Below are 17,177 nucleotides of genomic sequence, written 5' to 3'. Positions count from 1 at the left end.
CTGAGCCTGAACCCTGAGAGACGGGGCGGTGCCGGGGCCCAGGGTGGGGCGGGGCCTTGAGGGGAGAGGGGCGTGGCCTGTTGGATTGGCAGGGGCTGGGGGCGGGGCCTCGGCGGGGCTGCGGGGCGCTCAGCACCGCCCGGGCCCGGGCGCGGGGGGTCCCGGTGTTGGGGACGCGGCTCGGGCCGGGCGTGAGCGCAGCGCAGGAGCCAAGGCACGGGGGAAGGGGGGGTGCCCCTGAAACCGCTCAGGCGGTGGTCGGCTGCAGTTCAGAGCCGTTGCGCCCCGCACGTCCGCGGGATGTTCCCCGGGCGGGGACGGATCCTGCCCCGCGGAACGCGCAGGGACTCACTCCTGGTGCGAAATACCAGCTGAAAAAGCTGTTCTGGAAAAAAAACAAAAAAACCAAAGCCCCGCACGGTGACACAAATTGTTCTAGGAAAACATTTCCTCTTTTTTTTTTTTTTTTTTTTTTTTTCCAGGCACGGCTTGAGGCAATTTCCTGACCGAATCAGTGATAACAGCCACGGGCCGTTTCGCCACTCGGGGAACACGGGCGGCTCCTTTGCCTTCCCGAGGAGCAGCAACTCACCCCCCGCTGCGGGACCAGCCTCCAGAGCCGCTCGGAAAGGCCGGGGGTGGCCCCGGGGCTCCGGTGACCCCCCTCCTGCCCTCGCCCAGCGCAGCGCGGGTGCGGCCCGGCCTCGCGTCCGCCGGTTTCATGCGTTTGATTTGTGGTTGCGACAAACCCCCACGGGGAAGGCGACGGCTCCCTCCCCTCTCTGTGATGTGCAGGGAAACTCGCTCTGCTCATTAAACGGATTTCTTGCTTTCCTGGGCTGCGTTCAGCACGGTTCGTCTGTCCTACTTTTCTCAGTAGCCAGCTGAAGGATTAGCGGGTCTCCAGTACCACACGGGAGCGAGGCTGAGACAGTGGGGAGGAAAAAGATGGCAGTGGATTTATTTTTGACGGCCTTGGGAGATGCTCAGCGCGTGAGCGGGGATGGGGCAGGGGGAGATGGTGGTTCAGACCCTCTGGGCTGGAGGAAGCCAAGAGCTGCCTTTGACTCCCCCCAGACCTGAACACCCTGGTCAGGTGGGATTGTGGTTTCCAAGGGAGCCCATTTCCCGAATAAAAGGGCTAATAAATGTGTAGGAGGTGTGAAGAGGCAGCACCCAGCCTAACAGCTACTTATTGGTGGGGGTGTCCAGCTCCACCCAGTGAAAATCATTCTTTTTATGGCTCAGGCTCTGAAAATCAGGTGAGAAACAGAGAAACACATTGCAATCCCACTACGATGCTGGGAAGCTGCCTAGGTATCTCCATCACATATCAGGCAATGGAAACAGCTGGGAAGAAAAGCCAAAAATTCATAGAACCAGAGATCTAGGGAAAATGCCAACTCCAACCCAATAATGGGTTGGGCCAGTTGCTCCTCTCTGACTGTCAGCAATTGCTAAAGAAGCAGGGAGGAAATCTTTCTTTTCACCTTTTCTTCGCAGTTTTGGTACTCACATACAGCATGGAGCATTGGACTTTTAAATCTTCCCGTGCCAAAGGGACTTTTAACAACCAGGATCTGCAGGAAGGCGTCACCACTTTCTCCTGTTGGTGCTGTTCATAGCCCTGCAGGACCACCGCAGAGGGCCCCGCTAGGTAACGACTAGAGCACACCCAGGGATGGCGAGCATCCAACTGACGAACAGTTAAATAGCATCAGGAGAAGCAAAGCTGGAACGTGTTGGATGCAGAATTTCCTGGGAAGGGAAATTATCCCATGCTGAGTTTCCCACACCTGATAAAGTCACATCCAGTGAGTGACAGGAGGGAGAGGAGGGTGGCTCCTTGCTGGTCTTGTAAATGAGGCCTTAAGCTTCTCTCACTTTGTTCTGGTTAAAATGGGCATAGAAGAAGTAAAATATCTTATTTTCATTATCACATGTAACTTAATTTGTTCTGAACTGAGTATTTGGGGGGTGGGGGAGTGGATAAAAAGAAACCCAAAGCTATTTTTTATTGGTTTGGATGGAAATCACTTTTTTCTTTCAATGCCTGGGAACGGTTGGCATAAGTTTTAAAGAGCACTATATGATGGAGGTACCCTCATGCGTGCCATCCCGCTCTGAAACCCCCTAGTGAAGAGTTTTACTGTGGGCTGCAGGGAGTGAAGATGATGATTCGACATTAGAGGAGGGATGCTGCTCTGGGGTGATGCAGAGTGAAGTGTGAGCCTGGACTCCCCACATTCTTCACCCTCAGGAGTCCCTTAGGCTCATGGTATGTTTTGCCTTGGAGAATCAGTGTCATGTCACCAAAACCAGCCATGTGCCACCAGCTGCTGGCAGCGCAATGCATTTCCTTTCTGTACATCTTTGAATTGGTTGCAGACCATCAAGCCTCAGGCAGCAGAGGTCCTACAAGCCCCAAATATTTTCTTAAACTGTGCTGGGGCGTACACCCTTAAAAGCAGACAGACCTATGACATTTGCTTCTTTTTTTACATGATAAAAAGCTTGCTCAAAATGGTCACCCAAGATGTCTCAGCCCCTGCGGTGCGTAGCTGCCTGCCTGGGATGCTTGAGCCAGGAGTTCCCCTTCCCACCCTCTTAGTGGGATCTGGTCCTCTGGATGTCTGTGGGCACCCTCAAGGGAACCATCCCAGAATATTCTGCCTGGGAGGTGTCCCTGGTGAGGGTGTGGGTGCTTGCAAGGCTATGTCAGACACGTCCACGGGAAACCATTTGTGTTCGATGCTGCCAAGCTCTATCAGAAGAGATGAAGTTGCTGGGAGGACTGGGAGGATCCTGATGCCCCAGTGTCCACCAGGCACCCTGAGGCATTTGGAGTGAGTTATGGCTTTGAGAGCGTGATTCTTGCTGGCGCTGTTGAGGCCATGTGTCAGGGGCTGGGTCGGGGGGGGGGGGGGGGGAGGGTGCCTGGGGAATGTCAGTGGGTGCAGAACTCGTCTCTTGTTTTATTAATTTGCTGTTTCTTGGCTTTGCACCAGGTTTCAGATTCAAGCAGGGGTTTGCCAAGTTGCCTTTTTTGCTTCATTGCAGTTCTCTGTGATGTGCTGCTGCAGGGGGGGGCTTGGGGCCATGCCTCTGGCTTCCCCCCTCCAGCATCTCAGTGTCACCAGTGCAGGGGGCTCGGCCTGTCCACCCAAGCTCTGTGTATGCACAAACATTTCCCGTTTTTGCCAAACTTTGCAAAAAGCAATTTGGATTCTGCTGTTGTATAGAAAAGGGTTTGAAGCCCCAGTCGGATTTCCCAGTGGTTGTTTCTGCGATTCAGGTGCAGGTCGGATTTGGAGGGAGCTCTGTGCAGCAGGTTGGGGCTCTCCTCACTTTCTGCTATAAACGCAGCTGGGTTGGAACATCAGTACCCGATGTGCAACGTCTTCTTGCTCTAACAATGCTCTGAGAGAACCCCTGGGTCCAAAGCAGCTGCAGTTCAATCTGCTCCCACCGATGAGTCTGAGCTCCACATCGAGGCACGCGCCAGCCCTGTGTCACCCCACTGGACCACAGCCCCAGGCTTTTGGTCTGGAAACACCCTGTCCCACCGTGTCCAGACCACCCAGCCGGCATGTGCTGAGCTCAGGCACCGCCTTTGGCACAGCCCCTCCAGGCCGGCCCAACGAGCAGCATCCTTTTGCCAGCTGCTCCGTGAGGTTTTGCTGGGAGGACTCGAAGCCCTGGGTGCACCATCAGGCCAAGTTGCTGCTGCGGGGCCACAGGCTGGCACAGCACGGCCCGGCCCGTAAGGCAGCGATGGCCTGTTTTGGGGAGCAGCAGCATTTCGTAACCCGAAGGGTATTTGTGTTTTCCGCAGCGCACGATGCCGTTTCTCTCACTGTCGCTGGAGGGAGCTGCCCAATCCTTCATTGGGCTCCCAGATGTTAGAACAAGCTGCAGTTCAAGTAATTGTTAAAAATGAAGGAGCTGGAGGATTCCAGGGGGATTTCACAGGAAAACAGAGACCCAGGACTGGCTTCTTCTGCAGAAGGACCTTGGAAGGGCCCTGGGATGCCACACGCTCTGGTGCGGGAGCCATGGTCTTGGGGGCACAGGGTGGCATTAGCACTGGTGGGATGTGGAGACTTGCACAGCAGAACAGGGCAAGACTGAGACACAAAAGAAAGCAGCAGCTGTAGTTCCTGGGCCAGGCAAGATCTGGGCATTTAGCCTTCCCCTGGCTGGCGTTGTCCTCTGGGCACCTCCTGTAGATGCTGAAGATCAAATGCACCAGTGGTGAGCAAACCCCAGATCTGCCAACCCACCCCCCCACCCCAACCCTGGTAACGAATAAATACAGCAAATGTGCTTCACCAGTTTCTATCCGATGCATAAATAACATCTTAGTCTAATCACTTTAGAATCCAGACTAAAACACAGCACTCCAGTATCTGCTGGTGCACACAGGGACTAAACAAGCTCTGAATTAAGCAAATGGAACATTAAAAATGTATTTCTGAATGCAAGAGTGAGCAGATAGATAGCACAGAGCCAGGTATAATGGGCTGCTTGTGCAATTGTGCTTGGGGCTATCATTAACCCCAGGCTTTTCCCCAGGGAAGGACAGACACAGAAGCGGGGGCCTTGTTTAGGTACATCGGGTATTTACATAGCTGCTCAAGGGGACTAGAGAACTCTCTCATCTCTTCTGCCATGAGCAATTTTTGTCCCACTTCCCTGACCAGCTAAAGAAGCCCTTGCTCTTTTCTCCAGCTCCAAGATCAGGCCACATGTCTGGGATCATGAGCACAGCTGGAGTTTACTCCCATCGCCTTCAACACTCCCACTCCCGCCCCAGCTCATTTCATTCCTACATATGTAATCATCCCCCAGAAGCTGCAATAAATGCTGTTAGAGATGACTATACATGTATGGTATGAGTAGGTAAAAGGCTACTACTTATTGGGGCTTGTCCTGACTTTAATTCATCCAGATAATTCAGACCTCAGCCTCTGCTCTTGTTCGAGGAGTTGGCACAGGATTTTCCAGCCCCCTACAAGGAATATCTGCCTGCTGCAAAGGTCTGCCATCAGGGAATAAGAAAAGACCTCTCATCATCACTTGTAAACTTGTTGCCTCAGGGCCTGATTTCCAGAGGAAAAAAGGAATTAAGTCCATAAACTTCAAACAGACTAAAAACTACTGTTGGGGGCTATAGCAGGGATTTAACTCCGAGAGCTCTATAAGGCTACAGCTGAACTGAGGCCAGAGGCAAGCACAGTGCTCAGGTCAAACTCCCAACGAGTAAACTGAATCCAGAGTTCTTACACAGCTCCCACACATCATCTACTGGTAAAATCAGGCAAATAATCCAGGCAGGGCAGTTACAGGCTTGTTTTTATTAAAAGACATCTTCAGAAAAGATATTTTAGTACAAAAAAAAAAAGAGTTTAAAATACACAAACTACAGTTGTTGGGTTTTTTTTCCAGCATCAACATTTATAAATTACAACACATCGTTATTAACACTGCATTTAAATATGGAAACAAATTAAAACAGGAAATTCATCAACAAGATCCAACATCCTACAAATGAACTATTTACAATATTTAGCAGCTAGGAGCTCTAGCACAGTAGTCAATATGACTTCAATAGGGTAGGATGCTTGGGAAGCCCCAAGACGGCAGCTTGGCCTGTAACAGTTTTTGGGGACCTGTTTTGCCCACCTCTCCCCAGACACCCACCCTAAAGGCAGAGGCGGTCCTGTACATCAGGGTACGTACCCGACAAGGCAGTGTGGCTCTTGCCAAAAACCCCTGTTTTCCCCTGGCCCTTTAGAGCAAGATTTGGGGCACGCACGTGGGACAGTGCTATTCACTCTGCAAATGACAGGGAGTCTGTTGGGAGAAGGGGATTTACAGCTGAGAGCAGGGCTGGTCCTGCCCAGGGACAGTCACTGCTCTGTACCTGTGCTGTCCTAGTGCTTGTCCTAACCACCCCCAGCAACAATGGTAGGCTCCAGGCAGAGCCTAAGACTCAGCCCTCCAGGATCTGGCCCTCATGCAACTGGCTGCAGGATCCCACCCATCATCTCCTGCAGCAGGAAGCAGTTTCCCCGGCTCCCAGCAAATTCCACCACAGAGAGAAATGAAGGGCTTTGAAGCTGTAGGGGCTGGGGAAGCCAAGTGAGCCCGACGTCCCTGTCTGCACAGGGTGTCCTTCACCAACACCCATATTCTCAGAGGGCTGAAGTCACCAGAGCAGGGGCTGTGCAGATGGAGCTGCCCAAGGCTCACTGCCGCACAGACCAGAAGGGGAAGGGGGCTTTGGGGGCTCTCACATAAAGGTATGTAGGACATCATTTGGGAACAACAGTGAAAGACGACACAGCAAGGCTCCGTACCCAACTCTTGGGTCCAGGGTAGTGAAACACTTCACATGCTCCCCTTCCCCCCAGCCCCAGCTCATCAAAACCAGTACAGAAGTGTTCAGACAGGACAGAAAGCACCAGACAACTTGAACTTGCTGCAGCAGCATGTGGCAGGTTGGAAGACCCTTGTGAGTGCTCTGGAGGTGGATCTCCCTGCTGGTGGCTCCTCTTCTGGTTTGGGAGCTCCCATCCAGGGGTTTCAACAACATGGAGCTGTTTTACTTACAGCTAGGAGCTGTGTCATGCCACTAATGGTCTGCTAACCAAGAGAAACGCTCCTCGGGGGACTTCCCGGGGAGGATGGGTTTGTTTTCTGTAAACACCAAGTGATGGAGCTCAGGTCAGTGCTCCACAGAGAAGGTCAAGTCTCAAGTGGCAGTTTTAGGGCTCTGCTTCCAGTGCTGCAGGTTGGATTTTCATGGTGGTTGACTTCAGCGGGTAATACCTGCCTTTCCATGTTTTCCAGAAGATGCCCTGCTTGCGCTCGTGCCTCTGGCGGGGGATGGAGCGGAAGTACTTCCCGTTGAGGTTGGCATGGCCACAGGTGCTGAACCACCAGCCACCTACCAAAGCAACACAGAGGCCAGTTTAACCCACATTTCCAGACAGAAAACAAACCCAGGTTCAAGGCAGCTGCTGCCCCCATTTCTCCCACTTTTCCAGGGCTTCAGGACCTTACAAGACCACCTTGTACATACTTGGAGTCCCATGCACTGGGAAACCTTTGTACAGATGTGACTTCAGGATGCATCTGCAAATCCCTGCTGCTCTTTCTTGCATGCAAAACCACCTCAAACCCTTCAGCAGCCCCATCTCAGGCCTGGGGACTGACCTCTGCTTCACCTGAAATGTTTCCAAGCAAGGTGGCAGCCAGAAAGGCTGTTATGAAGACAGACGCTTGGGCCAAGACCTGAATCATGACCCTCTCCTGGTTTCAGCTTCCCTCCTGGTTCCCTGCACAGCTCTTCCTAAGGATGCAGCTTTCCCAGGGAAACAGGGGACAAGCTGGGCTCAACACCAAAGGGGTCTAGTCCCACAGAGTCACTGTCCCACTCACAGCCACTAGAAGACAGCAGAGGGCTGATGGGAAAGTGCACACCACTGAGAAGAAAGAGCTCATACTGACCTGAAAGGTGCTTGGCACAGTTTGTGTCAGCTTTGAGGTCATGGTCACGATCCCGAGTGGAGAAGGGCAGCTGCCTGAAGTCCCCAATGGCATTCTCCAGCTCTCCAGACAGAGGTCCGAGCAGATTGAGCATGTAGGCTGTGCTCTCACCACCAAGGCTGAAGACAAACTGAACCACCTGGGAATTTCCCTCCCAGTCTTCCAGCTCAATCAGGAGATTGTATCTTCCCTCTTGGACAAGGTGATGTATCTTCTCCAGGCCTAGCCAGAAGTCACCTGAAACAAGACACATTGCACTGGCTGCAGGGGCACAAACATGCTGCACAAAGAAGACATGTGAACAGGCTCCAGAGACAAACAGGGACAACCCAGGACTCTGTAGCACTTGAGTCACTGTCTGGCACCTGCAGGGTAAGTCAGGAAGACGAAGGACTCTTGGTCTGCAAGCAGTGCCCCCCCTTCCTCAGGCCAACACTGTGCTCTGGCACAGAGATCTCCAGGGGCCAGCAGGGGGGAATAACTTGTGCTAAGATATCACTTATCCCACAATAAGATGATGGACACTATCATCCACCTACCATGAAGGTCTCCAAAGCCATTCTTGTAGGCATCCCAAAGCTGGTCAAAGTCCACAGAACCATCTGTGCGCCTCTGGATCACTGTCCAGCCACCTTCTGCAGGAAGGAAGAACACGGACATTTGGGATTCCTGTTTGCCCGAGCACAGTGCAAAGTGCTGCGGGACACCTCCACTGCTTTACCTGTGGTCATGTCGCAGTAGACTTTGAAGGGCTGAGCCCCTGCAGGCTGCACCTGGAAAACACCACTGCTTTGCTGCCCGGCCAGGAAGAGCTGGTGGCAATCCTCTGGGAGCTCTGCAGGGAAAGGAAACAGCAATTGAGAAGGTGGCCCCGAGTCCCAGTTCCTCAGCAGGTTGCTCCTACCACATCCCCAGCACTTGCAGCCCTGGCCACGAGCCCGGCCAGCTGTGCACAGTGGTGGCTGCAGCTCTGGACGCGTGCTGGAGGGGACAGCCTCCAACTTCAGCATCTTTACATGCTGTGACCCTGTATCTTCCTGTTTATCCAAACACAGCTCCTTGGGCTTCCATCCAAGGCAGAATCTTGGGGTGACCTAGGCCACAGAGCACTGCTCCCCGTCAAGGGGAGACCCGAGGAGCTTCCCAGCTCCCTCCGTGCCAGGCAGGAGCAGCCTGTCTGGGATGGGCTAACGCCAAGGGCAATCCAGGGCCAAGCATCCCCATCCCACCCCGAGGCTGAAGCAGTCTCAAAGGGTCTCAGGAGCAGAAACAAACCCCAAGTCCTGATGTCAGGAATGTACCTGAGAATTCAGCACAGGACCTCTTGCTCCTGGTGACTGTGGTGGCCCCAGCCCATGTCCCACTGGGCAGCCTGACACCAGCAGACATGGGGCAGGCTGGGGTGACCCTTTTGCCCAAAACACACCGACTGGGGCAGGGAGGAGGTGGCTGGAGCACAGCGAGCCCCAGCTCATTACACCAGTGGATTGCCCAGGGTGAGGCCACCCCCCAGCCTGCAGCCCCTCCATCCCCACACCAGCCAGGCTTCTCCTTCCACCCCTGCGGGGACTTTGCCCCAAGCTGCCAGCAAAGCACCGTTTCAACAGTGCTGATAAAAGTCCATCCAGGAACCACCACCCGCAGAACTCAGGAAGAGAAGCAGGAGGGAAAAAACCTGTTACAAAACCCGAGTCAAAAGGCCACAGGAGGATGTGCAGGGACTTCAGCCCCCGGGCTGTCGGCGCAGTCAAGGGGCTCTTTGTGAGCCAGGACAGGTGCCCCCGTCACCCCCAGACAAAGGGGGTCTGTTCTCCCTGCGTGAGGGTGGGATGGATTTTGGTGGCTCACAGCTGCTGCCAGCACAACCCCAAGACAGACGGGTGAAGAAACCTGAAGACAAGGCCTGGGCTGTGCCCTGGTGTTAGAAACGCCCACAGCCCCCCTGCGGGGTCCCCCTTGCAGTAGCTGACCCCAGAGTCAGGGCTGGCATCATGATGGGGGCAGCAGCAGAGAGAGGGGGGCTTCCCCCATGGCCATGAGGCTTCACATGGGGCAGAAGGGGGGAAAAATGGGGCTTTTGAGTTGCAGAGGGCAAGAGCAGTCCCTGCAAGGCATCACCCCCTGCCCCTTTCCTCGCTGGGCACCCCGATGCTGCATTGGGGTGAAAAGCAGAGCCACAACTAGAGGAAAGGTCAGCATGGGGGGACCCAAGGGACAGCAATGTGTCACCTGACACCACCTTTCACCGATTTCCCCTCCACCAGACCCCCCTTCCCAGTGAACTTTCCCCTCCTTGGCACAGGCACTCCCTCTCCTGCTGCCCGCAGGGCTGCCCTCACCCTGCTGTTAGCATCCCTCGCACCCCGCGCTGACACCAGCACGGGACTGGTGCTGTCAAGCCCATGAGTGCACCCACGGGATAAGCGTGTGGCCCCAAGCCTGTGCACACTCGGATCAAGGGCGGGTGTTTTGCACAAAGGGTCAAACCCACACAAAGCTACGCAGCACTGCAGGGAGGCCAAGTGCATCCCTGATGGCCCCACTTGCTGGGCGAATGTAGCTGTGGAAGCCAAATGAGGCTCGGGGGAAGAGAAACCACAACCTGACCTCAGACCCACCGCGATCCCGGCTCACAAACACAGCAGCAGGGAGGTGCCGGAGGCTGCTGGGCTCACCCAGCCCCGCAGAGCTCCCCGCTTCCTCTCCCACCATCGGTGGGACGGTGCCTGGGAGGATGCTCAGTGACCCCAGCATGTAGAAGCCAACCCCATCCCTACGCTGTTGGTTGTTTTTTTTTCCTGGGCCCTATCCACACTCCCTGCACTAGATCTCTTCTCCTGGTGCAACCGGGACTTTCAAGCAGCTGAATGAGATGCAGCTGCTTGAACAGCCTCAGCTCAATCTTTTTGTTTGAGGAACATGCTCGTTAGTTCCAGTTCATGTTGCACATCCGTATGGCACCAGCAGAACAACAAGACCTCCTGGCTGCTCTGGATGTTTTTCTTTCCCTCCCCCTTTATTTAGCCAAACAAGGCAGAAGAATCAACAAGGCTGGCTGGAGCTGCCCCAGGCATGGCACTGTATTTACCCAACAGCATCTCCAGGCATGACAGGAGGTCACCAACCTGGGATAAACATACTTTTCCTGTGGATGGCAGGGCAGGCCTGGAGCTGTCTGCATCACCTCCCCCTCACCCTCCTCAACCCAACCCAATTATTTTGGAGTCCCAGCGCCACGGGGAGAGTGAGCAAGGTTCTACCTTTCCCCTACTCGGCCAGCTGCCAGAAAGCACAGGCTCTGCCTAAAGATGTGATCCTCTTTCTGCAAGCGATTAAAGCTCTCACTCTCCAGCCTGCTTCAAGCCTTCAACTTTCACATGCTTGGCCCCATGCCATCTCTGGCCTGAAAAAACTTGTGTTCACTGGATGCAAATAAAAGGGTCTTTCTAAAAGGGCTGCTGGTGGAGTTCATCGCTGTTCCCTGGGGCCACGCCGGCACTGCGGCTCTGCCCGACACAATAGGCAGGGAGCGGGTGGCACAAGCCTTCCTGGCACTTGCCTGCTCTGAAAGCAGCCACAAGCCTCCCCAGGCAAGAGGGCACAGAGCTGGCCCACCAGATATTGTGTGCTAAGATTTGCCAGAAAACTCACTCAACTTGCTAATGAAAGGAAGCCAGTTTGTTTTCTGTCAGCGATATCAACATTGGGGATTAGGCAAGAGAAGGGGGAGCTCACAGCTCAGCCAGGTGGGAGGGAGTCGGGATGCCCAGGGTGCTGGGGATGCTCGGGATGCTCAGGGTCTCCCCATCGGGGACAGTGCAGCACAAGGGGCTGAGCTCTTGCATCCCCCACCTCACAGCATCCCTGGGGCTGCAGCCTCTCGCTGCCCCCCACCATGCCAGCACAGAGCCGACAGCACAGCCTGCATCTGCCACTAGTAAGTAGCAAAGATCCAAACCCACCTCCCTGCAGCCCACTTCCAACATAACCTGAGAGTAGAGCAGGGGGGTTGGATTAGTTGGTTGGACTAGATGATCTTTAAAGGCTCCTTCTAACCCAAACGACTGTGGGATTCTCTGACACACTGAGGGTGAGTCACAAAGCAGAGGTCATTAAAAAACAAGGTGGGGAGGGAAGATTTTGGGACAGTCTTCAGGCTCACTTGTGCTGCTCTGACTGAGGGAGACCTCATGTAGCCCTGCTAAGGGCTGGCCAGCCCCACCAAGCCAAGCACTGGGAGTTTGGAGCCTGGTGTCCCATCTCTCTCCTTATCTGCAGTGATTCTGCAGCTCTTTGTTCTGCCCACCCAGCTTTCAGGCACACCAGTGACAGCTCCAGGCTCCATGTACAAATTACCATGTGTTTTCCCATAGCTATCCCTGCGTCAAGCCCTGGGGCAGGATTTCCCTGTGCATTCTCACCCTGCCTGGTTTCTGTTTGGCTCGCCCTGGACATCCCCAGACAGCTGCACAGACGGAGCCAGCACCATGATTTAGCTGACATAACACGAGAGCAGCTGCTCCTGGCCAGCAAACCCTGCGGGGACACCGGTTCCTATCTGGGAGGGAAGCTGCAGGATGCAGCGCAGCTGGGGACACCCGCTCTGCTGCCCTTCACTCTGCGGGAGCCCCTCCAGCCGCCTTGCCAGCAGAGAGGATGCTCCAGGCAGAGCCAGGAGCTCCAGATGCAGCATCCACTCGCCTTCTCTGGTTTCCCGGGGATGTGAGTGCCCAGTGCCTTCCTGCCTGGGCATTTGCTGCAGCTCAGCACCTTCTGCTAAGCACAGTGCAAGCTGAGGCACTTGTCTTTCATGTATGAGCCCTAAATACGAGCCAAGGGAGACAGATGCACAAGGATCTAGCTCCCTCTGCCAACACTCTCCTCTGCCAGCAGACAGAAACAGACTCTGCCTGGTAAAGTGAGAGCAGGTGAACAAGAGTTAACTCTGAAAAGCAGAGATCTTCCTTTCCCACCTGCATTCACCCCCCCCATCCCGCAACCTGCCAATCCTCTTTGACAAATACCTGCTATCAGTGTTCACTCCCCACTGAATTCTTAATATCAGGCAGAAAAATTCCTCTTAAATCCTTAAATTCCTGCTGGACTAATACTGATCCAGAAGGCTAGGATCCTGCCTGTGCTCCAGATCCTCTCGGTCTGGCCAAACTCCCAAGCTCCAGTTTTGCAGGCAAATCTCATATCCTGACTCAGGACAACTAAACCTTTTGTTTCCAAACGGTTGCAACTGCTACAGGTTTGCTCCAGCACAGAGGAGTGAGGTGGCACGAGCAGGTACTCACTCTGTGTCAGCATGGGCTCCCCACTAGCATTTTGGCTCTGGTTAGTGAGGCTGAGGCTCTTCGGGTTCATCTTCCACTTTGGAGACTGCGTTTTGTTGTCTTTCAGGTGTAAGGGGATCAGTAGATTGACCTAGAAAAAATGCACAAGTCAGAACAGTTTTATCTCAGCTCATTTTCCACACTGTTACTCAGTGGAGCTGATCAGCCAAGCCGCCAGCCGCTCCCCTGTGACCAGAGTTGGAGCTGAACTTGCCCAGAAACCTGGAGGAATATGAGATACCTGAGGCTGTCAAAGACCGAAATTATTGTGGTTTTTTCACACCCATGCTAACGAGTTCATTCTGCAGATAAAACTCAAAGGACGAGCCTGGAGAGGCTCCATTCCCACACACCAATTCCTCCTATTGCTCTGTGCAAATACTGGGGAAGTTTGCAGTCTGCCACCCTTTCACCAAAGCTGTGGCACCCAGGCCATGGCCTCTGTCGGGTCCCCGAAGGTGGGGAGCCGCAGCACAGCGGGTTCTCCGCTCACCCGAGGGCTGTGCCACGCGCGCAGAACCAGGCTGCGGTCCCCCAGGCACAGAGCGGGGTGGGAACTCACCTTGCTCTGCAGGCTTTTAATCTGCAGATTCTGCTTGTCCAGCTTGTACTGCTGCTGCTTGATCTTCTGCAAGAGCTCCTCAATTCGCAAGTTCTGCGCATCCATCAGGGACTGTGGGGGGGAAGAGCCAGGTGAACCCCGCAGCTCTGGGGAGATCCAGCTCTGCTGCTCGTATCCCACGGAGCCAGGTCCCTCCGGTGGGGCTGATCCTCAGGGATGCTCCCGGTGCCCCCAGGACCATCAGGTCCCCCCACCGCTCTCCTGAGGCTGATCCCCACCCGCTGCTCCCCGTGTCCCGAGAGGGTCGGGTCCCTCCCACCCCTCCAGGCTGCCCACCGTGTCCCGGGAGGGCAGGTCCCCCCAGCCGCCCTCTTACAGCCGTTCCGTCGCCCCAAGAGGGTCGGGTCCCCCCATCGCTCCTCCCGGTAAGGCAGCGACCCCTCCCCACTTCCTTCCACGCCGGTCCCGGTACTCCGGGCAGATCTGGTGTGTGTATCCCCCATGTCACCCCTTGGGTCGCTCCCGGTACCCCGGGGGGTCTGGTGTGTGTCCCTTCCCCACTTCCCCCACCCCGAGTCGCTCCCGTTACGCTGGGGGGGTCTGGGGGGTGTTCGTGTGTTCCCACTCCTTGGGTCGCTCCCGGTACCCCGGAGGTCTCGTGTCTGTCCCTTCTCGACGCCGGGTCGCTCCCGGTACCCTGGGGGGGTCTGGGGGGTGTGTGCGTCCCCACTCCTTGGGTCGCTCCCGGTGTCTGGGTGGGTCGGGTCTCCCCCCACGCCGCCGGGTCGCTCCCGCTGCCCCCGGGTCGGCTCCCCCCGGTCGCTGCCGGTGCTCCCGGGGCAGGGGCCGGTGCTCACCTCCAGCGCTCCCAGGTCCCTGGCGCTCTGGTTCCCGGCCGGTCGCGCCTGCAGCGCCAGCCGGACGCGACCCTCCAGCTGCTCCAGCCGCCCCTGGATCGCGGCTTTGTCGGCCGCCACCTCCTCCAGGCGCTGCCGCAGAGCCTCGGAGAGGTTGAGGAGCTGCCGGCCGCGGCCCTCCAGCTCCCGCACGCTGGCCCGCAGCCGCTCGCCCCGCTCCTGCGCCTCCCGCGCCTGGCGCAGCAGCCGCCCCATGGAGCTGTTGTGGGCGCTCAGGCGGCTGCCGAGCTCCCGCATCTGCCCCTTGGTGCGGTCCACATGCTCCTTCAGGCCGTGGCCGAGCTGCAGCAGCCCGTGGGCGATCACGTTCACCTCGTCCCAGGAGGCGAACTGCGCCCGCCGCTCCTTGCCCCCCCCCGCCGCCGCCGCCCGCCGCTCGGCCCCGGGCCGCCCCGCTGCAGGTCCCGGTCCCGGTGCCGCGGTGGCCGTGGCGGCGGCATACAGCAGCAGCGCTGCCCCGGCGAGCTGCATGGCTGCCCGACCGCCTCCCGTCCGCGCCCCGCCGCCGCGCCCCCGCTTTTATCGCCGCCCGCGCCCCGCGGCGGGGAGGGCCCCGGGACCGGCCCCTCCCCGCCCGCCCGCCCCGCCGCTTTGTTCACCCTCCCCCGCCGGCCCCGGCTCCGAGCCCTGACCGCACCCCCCGCCCGGGGCAGCCTCGGTCCCTCGGCGCTGAGCCCTGCCCGCGCCCGTCTTCGCACCCTGTCCCATCCCTGTCCCATCCCTGTCCCATCCCCGTCCCCATCCACGTCCCCGGCCCCATCCCAATTCCCATCCCCATTCCCATTCCCATGCCATTCTCACCCCCATCCCCATCCCTGTCCCCATCCCATGCCCATACCCATTCCCATCCATCCCTGCCGACTGCTCTGCCCCTCACCTTGCACTGGGGACCCTCATCCCCACCAGTGCTGTCACTTGCCCCCCCCCGTGGAGCCCCCAGCCATGTTGCTGCCCCACTGTGTGCCTGCACCTGCCTCCTCTCCCCAGGCCTTGCCCTGCTGGGCGCTGCTGGCCCTGGGGTGGGTGGGTGCTGCAAGCGCAGGGCTCCCAGCCCGTGCCCTGATGGGCGCTGGGGGCCCTGGAGTGGGTGCCCACTGTGGGTGCAGGTCTCTGCTGGGTGGCCCCAGCCCTGCCATGGGTGCACACGGCAGGCACAGGGCTCCCGGGTGATGCTCCGCGGGGTGCTGCCAGCCCTGGGGAGGGTGCACGCCTGGGGTCAGCTGCTCTGCGTGCCCTGGGTGAGCAGGACATTCACTCCTCTAAATGTTCCCCATCTCCCGGGCTGCCAAGGATTAATTCCCTCCCTCTCTAAGACTTCAATCATCCCCCTGTGAAAAATGTGCATCTTATTTCATTTGCAAGTCTCTTGGATTCTGGTTACCAGCTCTTCCCCCTTGTCCTGCCTTTTTCCACCAGCTTAAAGGGATTTTCAGTTTCTGCTTTTCCTCCCTGTGAAGGAATTCACACCGTGATGGAACCACTCTCGGTTCTTTTCAGATAAGAGCAGATGGAGCCCTTCTGCTCCCTCTCAGCCGGGTGTTTCCTCCTGCCGCTCCAGCGCTCAGTCCCTCCTCTACAAAGTGCATCCTAAGCAGGGAGCTGCGTTCCCATCTGCACCATCTTTAGGGGCTAAATTCCCAATTCCCACCCGTTACTGGGCCCTGCCCGCACCCCTCTGACTGACAGCAAGGCCCTGTGGGACCAGGGCTGCGGTGGGGGCTTGTGCCGAGCTTGCCGCAGAAGCCCACAGCAGTTCTGCCTCCACCCCACCGCTGCTACCCCCAGCCCAGTATCCCGGGCATGGCCTGTCCAGCCTGGGGGGAGAAGCCTTTTCATTTCATCCAAAACCACCTGGCAACAGGATTTACCCTTCCAGGAGTCCCTGTGTCACCTGGGGGTGCAAGCTGGGTGGTGGCACAAGAGCTTCCCAAGGGCAGTGGCCATCAGGAACAGCTTTCCTGCCCCACACAGCTCTTCCCTGAGGATTTTTTGCCAAGAGTCTGCATTTGAGATCTGCCACTCTATTTAGCTGCAGTTTTGCTGAGCTGATTTTTAAGCCCAGCCTCTCCCATGGCACTCAGCCTTGCTGAAGCGATGACGTGCATACCCAATACTTCCGTCAGCTAAACTTCTGTTCCTGTGCACAAGGAGGCAACTAATATTCAGAGTTTCACATCTTTTTCTTTGCAGGGATGAACTCCCTGTTGTTGGGAGCGAAGCATCTCTTCGGTGTAGGTGTGTTTATGTACAAGACTCCTGCAGGAATAAACACCAGCCACCGGTTTCTTGTTCTTCCTAGGCCTGAGCCGTCTCCAAGCATTTCCCAGGCTGCTGCTTGCAGAAAGGGTGAGTGAGAGGCCTCAGGGCAAGCACCCAGCAGCGACAGAACAGGGAGGAGTCACAGAGGTAGAAGCTCAGGAAGGAGGAATTTGGGAAATTTCAGCAAGCAGAGAGTCCAGCGAGCCCCCAGCCCCCTCCACCACCCTCCGGGTGTTTTCTCATTTGTTTCATGGTCAGCAGGAATTTTTCAAATGAGGAAAAAAGAAAAGAAGGGGAAAAAAAACCCCACACAGATAGGAAACACTGCAGGAGAAAAAGAAACAACAAAAAATTCAAATTGTGGTTGTTGCTTTTTCCAAAACGTTGTGGTTTGGGGGGGCCCTTCTGCGCTCACCCTGCTGCAGTTGCTGAAGGAGATCTGGGGACTTGTGGGGGGGGGTGGCGAGGGAGAGGGGTCACCCTGCGGCTGGGTGAGAGCATCAGGCTTCTCTGCGGCCCCTGGGGTCCCCTGCATGGCACCTGGGA

At 56.6% G+C, this 17,177-nt stretch overlaps 1 protein-coding gene and 1 long non-coding RNA gene across 2 annotated transcripts; one reads left to right on the top strand and one right to left on the bottom strand.

Moving 5' to 3' along the window:
* The first annotated feature begins 190 nt into the window (after positions 1-190).
* Positions 191-839, top strand: LOC141970847 (uncharacterized). Its single transcript, XR_012635232.1, has 2 exons — positions 191-357; positions 483-839. It is a non-coding gene; the product is annotated as an uncharacterized LOC141970847 (long non-coding RNA).
* Positions 840-5,345: 4,506 nt separating this feature from the next.
* On the bottom strand, positions 5,346-14,856 carry ANGPTL4 (angiopoietin like 4). Its single transcript, XM_074927822.1, has 7 exons — positions 14,313-14,856; positions 13,456-13,566; positions 12,855-12,984; positions 8,276-8,389; positions 8,094-8,189; positions 7,516-7,791; positions 5,346-6,952 (listed from the first exon to the last, which is right to left on the bottom strand). The coding sequence occupies exons 1-7, from the start codon at positions 14,841-14,843 to the stop codon at positions 6,771-6,773; spliced, it is 1,440 nt and encodes a 479-aa protein (XP_074783923.1). The 5' UTR covers positions 14,844-14,856; the 3' UTR covers positions 5,346-6,770.
* Between the last annotated feature and the right edge of the window lie 2,321 nt (positions 14,857-17,177).

This window comes from Athene noctua, chromosome 27 (genome assembly GCF_965140245.1).
Source record: "Athene noctua chromosome 27, bAthNoc1.hap1.1, whole genome shotgun sequence".
Lineage (NCBI taxonomy): Eukaryota > Metazoa > Chordata > Aves > Strigiformes > Strigidae > Athene > Athene noctua.
The sequence above is the reverse complement of the archived record's forward strand: the minus strand, read 5'-3'. Positions and strand labels throughout refer to the sequence as shown.

Excerpts from the sequence above, each read along its gene's own strand:
- ANGPTL4 (XM_074927822.1), bottom strand. The coding sequence starts at position 14,843 with ATGCAGCTCGCCGGGGCAGCGCTGCTGCTGTATGCCGCCGCCACGGCC. Across the intron at positions 8,190-8,275 it reads CTACTGCGACATGACCACAG|AAGGTGGCTGGACAGTGATC; the intron begins GTAAAGCAGTGG and ends TCCTTCCTGCAG. Across the intron at positions 6,953-7,515 it reads CTGTGCCAAGCACCTTTCAG|GTGGCTGGTGGTTCAGCACC; the intron begins GTCAGTATGAGC and ends TTGCTTTGGTAG.